Here is an 8,843-nt window from a genome sequence, read left to right as displayed (position 1 = left end):
AGTTGCAAATAAGAAAACAGAATTGTAAGCTACATTATTTGGAGTTAGCAAACGAGAATCTAATGGAAAGAGGAAAAAGAAAATCTTGTTAGTTGGAATCAGAATGATCATTTTCTTCTAAAAGAGAATGTCTTGCCTAATTAACTCCATAAAGCAAAGTTCCTTTTGAGCAATCGAGTCTATTAGAGAAAACTATCACAGTTTTGAGGCCAACGTGATCAAAACCAATACTATGCTTGACAGAGATATTTAAGAGACCATAAGCAAATAAATGTCAGATGGCATACCGAAAGATAAAACACTCGATCAATGTCTGCATTACAACTATCCAAGCCTTTCACAAAACACATTCTATACAAATTTGGATGTAGAAAGAAGCCCAAAAGTCATAGCAAAAGATCGGATAAAATATACAGGATTTTTCTACCACGACTGTTAGACTAAATAATCAAACTATAGGAAGACAACTATAAAAAGCCTCCTTTTCATTTCAAGGTAATATACACTCATCACTATTAAATTTCCAATAAAATTTTATCACAGATCGCCTAGGTTTTAAGGGGAAGAAACTGAACAAAGATAAAAGATCTCTAGCATGTAGTGCTGAAGAGAAAAATGAACAGAACCTAACAGACAATTTATAGTCTTACCGGGAATCAATAAAGCTTCACTAAATATATGGGCTGCAGGTAATGCTCATTCAACATGCCCACACTTAGCTTTGCTGACCTAAAAACTTGACATCCGCATGCATCTTAACTCGAATGAAACACTAATGAAATGATAAGATACTGCATTAGATTTCAGATAGTGTCAATTGTTAGACACAAAGGAGATGAAATCCATAACTAACACATCCACTAGAAGATTCAAGTTCAAGATAGAAGGTAACAGCTTACATGGTACTACATTGAGCAAGGCGTGACAAAGTAGCATAAGCAGCAGTAGCAGCTGCCTCGAGCAGCTGTTTAACCTTGGTGAGGTAGTCACTCATAGCCTCCTCCTTTGGCTTCCTCCCCTGTCAATTTTACTAATATTAAATAAGAAATAAATTTTGTCCAACAAGTTATATATATTTATTTATATTTATATATATAAGATTTGTCAAGTGGATTTTGTAAACCTTCAACAGCCTTCCAAGCTTCTCATTTGGCTCTATCCCTCGTATTGAATATACCAGGTCAACCTGCAAAGAGACAAAAGATAAAAGTGTCAAAATTTTGTTTGGCAAAGATTGAAAATCACAAATCAGAATATATTAAGGAGCACATTCTAGTATTCACTGGTCCGACAGTCGCTTGGTAGTAAAGCCCATACAGGAACAATTTGCTCTTCTTAGTAGTATTTACAGGTAACGTTTTAGCTTTTGCAGCATATTCTTCAAAATCTACCTGCAAAAGATTAGATATCATCATCTAGTTAAGTTTTCGCAGATAAAAGAAATATATTGACTCGAAATGTACTATGTGGCACAATAACCAATACTATCAAGACAGATTCTTAGAAGCAAACACTTATAAAAATAAATCAGAAACTAGGAAACAGATAAAGAAACAATCTTAATACTTATGGACTACATATAACAAAGGTCATATGCTAAGTAAAAATGGAAAAAAAAAAAGAATGACCGAACAGCCTCAATGACATAAATAAGAAGAAATGATAATTAATAACAATAACACAAAAATAAGCCCATCTTTTCAATTCAACTATTTGGAAGAAATGGGGAGCAGAAGACCAAGACTTCTTTTATTTGTTTTCTTTTCCTCTTCTGAGAAATGTTTTTTCTTTCGCGTCCAAAAATAAGTGTGCAATAGAGTATGATTTAGGAAAAGTTGTTTCTTCTCATGTGTGCACACATGCACACATAACAAGAACATCAACTGGGGAAAATTGATAGCAGATTCTAGCAATTATATTTATTACTTTAGGGCCACTAATTTCAGGCGTTATGGTTTTTCTTGCTCATTGTAGCAATTATTCACAAACATTTGAAGAGTTTAATCCTCGCTGTATCTGAAAAAGTTAAGATACCAATAAATATAACAAAAATGAAATTATGTCTCTATTTTTCATTGGATACCAAAGTTTAAAATTGAATGATAATGGATGCTCTTGCAAAGATGCTCCAACTATAATTATGATCCCAATGAAATATAAATTGATGAAAAGAAACTAAATTCGAGTTTCTCTTATGCATACAGATATGCAACTTCGAATTGGACTAATAAATGTTATTAGAGTTCTTGTAGAGTACATCAGAAATTGTATTACTTACAAGAACCAAAACTAGATTAGGAGCGCATGAGATCTACCAACAGGTACAAAAGTAGAAGAACTGATAATAGACATTGAATGTATATCTTTGAGGGTGAGGCAAAGAGTTATACAGATCCATACAAGTTTGTTTTCCAAGCATCTAGAGTGTTGGAAGATTGTCTCTGAAGCACACTAGATTTTTAACCATGTCTTTGATCCATCATATGTATAGATTTTCAAAACATGCATCTCTAGCGTATTGCACGATTTTAAACAGACGCATGCTTCCTCTGGTCTTTGTGAAATCTATCTCGTTCACCAGACTGAACACGAAAACTCCATCCTTTATGATATGGCTTCTTCAAGCTTTTGCAAGGATATATAATTTATCATCTAAAATGATCAACTCTACTTATAAGAAATTGTCAAAGCAACCCCGATCTAATTATAAAATACAAATCATTTCCATTCACAAATACAAATCAAAGACTACTAATCACCCAAAATTAAAAACAAAAGTCCCTGATGCTTCAAATTTCACATAGCTAAAATTTTAGCTACACATTCCAAATCGTGATAGAATTTAAGAGTGAGATCTATAGTTATGGTCAACAAAATAGGCAATATCAAACGTATCTTGGCCCGTCAAAAGTCAAGCGGATCATTTATGATGCAGTTCTGCATCATGTAATATGATCAACGCTTCTTACCTATCCTTCCATCACCATGTTCTTGCCTTCATTATGAGGCTTAGGCCATGGAAGAGTTCGAAAGGACTCAACCAACAATATCGACAGAGAAAATAAAGGGGGTGACACATAAAGATTCTTTCTAGTCTCAAGAAGCTAATCACTGTACAAATCGATCAGACACTAACTAATAAATCAACCCTTCACCAAATGATCAAGGAAGCATCTGATCTCAACTGAGAAAGGGGCCTCATGCATGCATGCTCTCCAGATCCATGAAACTACATGAATGTCAGCATATGGCTTCAAACAACAGCGTGAAAGGTTCAAATCCAAGAAAAACCAGCCAAAGAAGTGCAGATGTTCTAAGCAAAATCAGATCTTTACGACAAACATACACCCACGATCGGAACTCTAAGATTCGGTCACCATATCCCAAAAAAAAAAAAAAAAAAAAATCCGAAAAATTAGCAAAATAGAACACAACAACAGGAAAAGAGGGTCAGAAATCAAGTGGCGATGTTGTTCTCATCACCTGCAAACCCATCGCGCTCTGTATTCCTCCTCTTTCACCTCCGCTTCTTCGGATTCCCGTTCGGGTCGCCGGATCGCAGAGGACGGAGATATTATAATGAACGCGCACGTCATTATAGGCCTCGAAATTCAAAACAATTACAACAAACAACGCCTATGCAGTTGGACTTGCGATGGATCAAAGCGTTAGAGATCGAAATAAACGGACGTGATTCAACGTTGTGAGGAATACAACGGACGGCCAATTTACTAGGAAACAGCAAATCGGACCAATAATTAGCCGAATCGGTTAACTTCACAGTCAACGATCGAAGTGAACCGGCGTGATTGGACCAGCGGTCGATCAGGCTGTTGTCGCATAGACAATTGCGAAGAAAGACCGCCCTGCTGCCTTTCGTTTGGTTTACGTGTACACGCCGAGCAGCAAATTGGATGAAGCGTCTTTTGGCACGTGTCCACGTGAAGCGAAAAAGACAGGTACACAACTGCACAACATTGCCTGGTAGGAATAGAGAATCTCGGAGACACGGCGGATGGATACGGAGAGAGAGAGGGAATCTTGAGTTCGAAATAAATAAATATATATATCAAAGTAAACATATAAACCTTATTAATTAATTAATCTCGAGGATCTCAATCCAATATGAATTTTCTTTTGTGTCGAGGATAAGATATTTAAAAGCAATAGTTAAGTTAAAACGGATCATTAAGAACTTTTTAATTATTATTTAGGAAGTAAATAAATTTATCGATCCAAATTTCAGCACAAGCAAGATTACTGTGGTGAAAATTTTGAAGCATTTAGGCATAGTCTGTCAGATAAGCATTTTCTAGTTTGAAGTTGAGAAAACCAAATTCTATTAAAACAATCATGCCATATTCGACAGTAAATGCCAAGACAAAAGGATAAATGAATACTGATTAATATTACATGTTATAGTGTTATTGTGTGCAGTTATGTATAGTAACTTGTTGTTCGGATGACAGTATTCCATCTAAACCCCATGCATTGGACATATAGTGAGTGCTACTTTGGAAACTGGATGACAATTGTTAGTTCTTCTCTTAAAAGAAATCGTCTTTAGTCATCCGATCACCTTTCCCACCCTCGGTAGGCGTTCTCCGCTATTTTACAACTTCAATCCCACTCCAATGGGGACACTCTTTCGAAACTTAAAAATAACAAAAAGTAGTCCATCATGCTTAATGGTAATGCCCAGATTGGGAAGATGTCTCGACTAGTATATCCGGTCGGGTTGACCAGACTATTTTCTGTAACTTATGGACGTTATTATCATCACCTCATTGTCAAAGATATCTATCGGACTCACCTCTCCCACCCGGTAGGAGAATTAATATATATACGGAGAAAAATAAGTCAGAAAAAGAGAGAGATAGGGAATCTTGATTTCGAAATAAATAAATATATATATATATATATATATATATATATCAAATTAAACATATAAACATAATTAATTAATTAATTAATCTTGGGGCTTTAGGAAACACAGGATTTAGAATTGGATTCTGTTCAAGAAACGATCCAACAACTGTATCTATCATTACCTACATGTAAGTTCTTCACTCTCGCTCTGCTCTCCTCTCCTTTGCTCCCTTCTTTCTCTTCTCGTTCTCGTTCACCGTCACTCCTCTCTTTTCTCCATTCCATGTTGAGAAGGAATGACACTCAAATTCTTTAATTTATCAAGAAGAAATGTAATCTCAGTTCTTTTTTTGTAAAGGTGATAGATAGCATTCAAATTCTTCTGAACGGAAGGAAGGCTGGATTAACTCTTGTTTCTCCTTTGGGGCATGAATTGTGACATGATCATTAAGTCAGTTAAAACGAGATCATTAAGAACTAGAATATACATTCTGTGTTTTCATTACTGTTTAGGAAGTAAATAAATTGAAAAATTTTGAAGCATTTAGGTAGAGTCTGCCGGACAAGTGTTCCTAGTTTAAAGTAGCCAATAGGCAAGTTGCTATATGACCACACTGCGGAAACCTTAAAAACATGGCATACACTAGAATAAAAAATGTAAAATCATCACCTTCACACATCATTCTCATATGGCACTGGCTGATCTCACCTACTCTCGATAGGCGTTCGCCACGCTTTATCAAGGCTCCTCTGCCCTTCTTCCTCTAGCCAAGAAATCGTACTCCTCTGCTCCCTTCTTCCTCTAGCCAAGAAATCGTCTTTAGTCGTCCATGGAACCCATCGACGACGTTCCGAGAGGCTATAGGTTCCTTCCCACGGCGAAGGAATTGGTTGACTACCTCGTCAACCATGTCGCCGGCACACCCATCCCTTGCCGCGCTCTCGAATTCGCCGACGTCTATGGCACCGAGCCGTGGAATCTTCTCGGCAGCGATCGGCAGGAGGGCTATTTCTTTACGGAGCGCAAGCCCATGAACAGCCGTGACTGGCGCGTGAAACGAAAGGCTGGCAATGGTTATTGGCATGGGAATAAGAATGAAACACTCGGCGAGTTCATCGTCAACGGGCGCATAGCGAGTGTGCAAAAGAACTACCTTTCTTTCAGGAAAGTGGAAGGCCAGCGGAAGAAGAACTCCGGGTGGACGATGTGCGAATATGCGATGTGTTATTTCGACGGCGGCTTCGAGAGACGAGTTCTCTGTCACGTCAAGAAGAGCTCACAGAACTCGAATCAGGCCTCCGTACTGGCGGCTTCTGACGGTGGAGGTGACCTTGGGATAACCACGGAAATGATCGAAGCCGCAAGGATCTCGTCGTCGTCGGTCGATCATGGCGGTGAGCAGATGCACTGCCCCCTCGATCACTCGTTCAAGAAGAGCCTGGAAGAGCTCGAAACCTTCTTGATGTCCGATGACACCATCGCCCCCACCTCCTCAACCGAGGTCACGTGGGTGGCAGAGTACGAAGCCTCCTTGAGGTCCGTCTTGACTACGACTCCAAGGGCTGCGCTGTAATCGTCAAGCGGCCATGGTGCGGTGCAATGGAGTGCATGGACGACGCCGGCTTGATGTCTGATGGCACCGGCATCGAAAGACCACAGAAAAAATTTGCAAAAAATATGGGAATAGAGAGTATCCATATCGGGTATCAAAATAAATGATAAGAATAAATAAGAAATATGTGCCTAAAAACTCCCGATACTTCTTCTTGCTAAGAAATATAATCCCATTTCTTTTTTGAAAGGTTGTGGCGTTTAAATATGTAGAGACAAAACAGGAGGTTGGATTAACTCTTCTTCTTTCTTTGGGGCTAATCTGATCTGACAAAAGAGTCATGGTCTCTGCTTTCCTTTGGGATCCCAAACCAGTATGATCTTTACTTTGATGTCGAAAACACCCTGTAATATTTAAAAGCAAAAAGGTCAGTTAAAACGGATCATTAAACACTTGAATATACATGTCTTAATCGATATCTGTGTTTTCATTACTGTTTAGAAAGTAAACAAATCCAGCCATCTAAATTTCAACATAAACAAGATTAGTGTAACAAAAAATTTGAAGCATTTAGGTACAGCATACCAGACAAGCATTTCTAGTTTAAGTTGTCAATGGGCAAAGTATCTATATGAGCACTACAAAACAACCAAGCTCTATTGAATCAATCTTGTCGTACCCTCATAATATATACAAAAAAAAAAAAAAAAAGATAAATTAATACTGATTAATACATGTGCCATAGTGAAGTCGCACGACTTTATGATACCATGATTGCAGATCCCAAACTTTTCCTCTAATGTTGTGCTGCTAGGCATTGTAACTGCTCGTTAACATTACAGTTTTACAAACTAAATATATTTTACTAGAAGGAAAGCATCCCACTCCAGTGGTTACACTTTCAGCCAGCCAATGAGATAGCCTTTTCCATTTCGGATTTGCCAGTAAACAAACATGCACGATACTATGAGAAGTTCTTTATTAGAAAAGACAATAAGTAATCCAATGAAATGCTATGTTGACCTATCTGAGGAGAGCATGACTCACAGAAGGACCTATGTATTCATCGACAGGCTTTCCATTGATTTGACATGTTCTCCTCAGACAGGTTAACAACCTATTTGGTACTTTAAGATCGTAAAAGTCAACACAGTTCCAATTTCAGCAATCAATCGACAATACGACACCAATATATTGGATAGCACACTGGCATATGCCATTTAGTATCACAGAAAATGTAATGAAAATTAAATATATGCTGATTGGTACTAACTTATATAGTTCGATACCAACTCATGGTTGGACTAGTACATACTATTTGGCAATGATTTAAAAAGTTACTCGGGCTCTCGTGCGCCTCGCCTCGCCTGAATGCCTCATTTAACGATCAAGCAGCATGCTTCAATGAGGCACCGCTTGGGCGCTCGCCCGAGGGCAAGTGTCAGACGCTTCGAGTGACATTAGTACAATGTGATGGAATCCACTTATGTTGCAAGAAATGAATAATTATTGGCAACAAGTCACCTAATAAATGTATCAAATACCTAGAGAACAGACTATTAAACAGTCACAGGATTAGGGTCATGAGTCATGATGTCAGTGTGAGCAGCATGCAGAAATGAGAAACCTATTAGTAATTCAAATACATATGGTCAACCTTACTGCAGATGCGAACAAGATAAGCTAAAGAAGACTTTAATACTATAGGTGGGTATTAAGTCATGCAATCCACTATATTTTCCATGAAAATAACATCATATTAAAGCGTAAGAGTATAGCCCAAGCACCTTTAACACATAGTACAACACAATTATAAAAGAGGTGTACAATTGTATGTGAGTTGGTATCAGTGGACAAACCGAAACTGTAGTCAGTCATTTGTGGATCCATCCCTGTGGTTGTCTTACCACCGCTGACTGAATGGCTTTCATTTTATGCATTGTTACGAAAGACCCCACAATTAGAAGAGCAGAGGCCAAAAGAATACAACAAATGCAGAATAGGAATGGAAAGCTTACTTAATGTAAGTAATCACTTTACAACCAATTGCACGCAAATCATCTAGTTTCCGAAACCCATATTTAAACAAAGGCTATGCAAGGAAGAACCAGAATGTCCTCGTAGTTGTCAAACTGATTCCAGTGAAAAACTGCATAAATGTGGCACACTCACTTGTCAGTTCTTCCAAGCACCTCAGACAAACAATTCCAATGAAAAACCTCAATTTTTTCAAGCAAGATAGACAAAATCTAAATTAAACTGTCGCAGACAAAATGTCTAACGATGAGCTCACCTCCGAGAAGCTTGTTCCGGAAAGACAGCCTGAGCAATCGCACAAAGCCCTCTGTTGTTGACCTTCTCGGCGTAGAGCTCCACAGTATTTTCCAAAAAGTTGAATCTTTACTGGACCACAGAAGTCAA

General features: G+C 38.0%; 1 protein-coding gene across 1 annotated transcript; it reads left to right on the top strand.

Moving 5' to 3' along the window:
• Nucleotides 1-5,699: 5,699 nt before the first annotated feature.
• On the top strand, nt 5,700-6,443 carry LOC135587749 (NAC domain-containing protein 41-like). Its single transcript, XM_065079491.1, has one exon. The coding sequence runs from the start codon at nt 5,700-5,702 to the stop codon at nt 6,441-6,443; it is 744 nt and encodes a 247-aa protein (XP_064935563.1).
• The last annotated feature ends 2,400 nt before the right edge of the window (nt 6,444-8,843 follow it).

The sequence above is a fragment of the Musa acuminata genome, chromosome BXJ1-1 (genome assembly GCF_036884655.1).
Source record: "Musa acuminata AAA Group cultivar baxijiao chromosome BXJ1-1, Cavendish_Baxijiao_AAA, whole genome shotgun sequence".
NCBI classification, from domain to species: domain Eukaryota; kingdom Viridiplantae; phylum Streptophyta; class Magnoliopsida; order Zingiberales; family Musaceae; genus Musa; species Musa acuminata.
The sequence above is the reverse complement of the archived record's forward strand: the minus strand, read 5'-3'. Positions and strand labels throughout refer to the sequence as shown.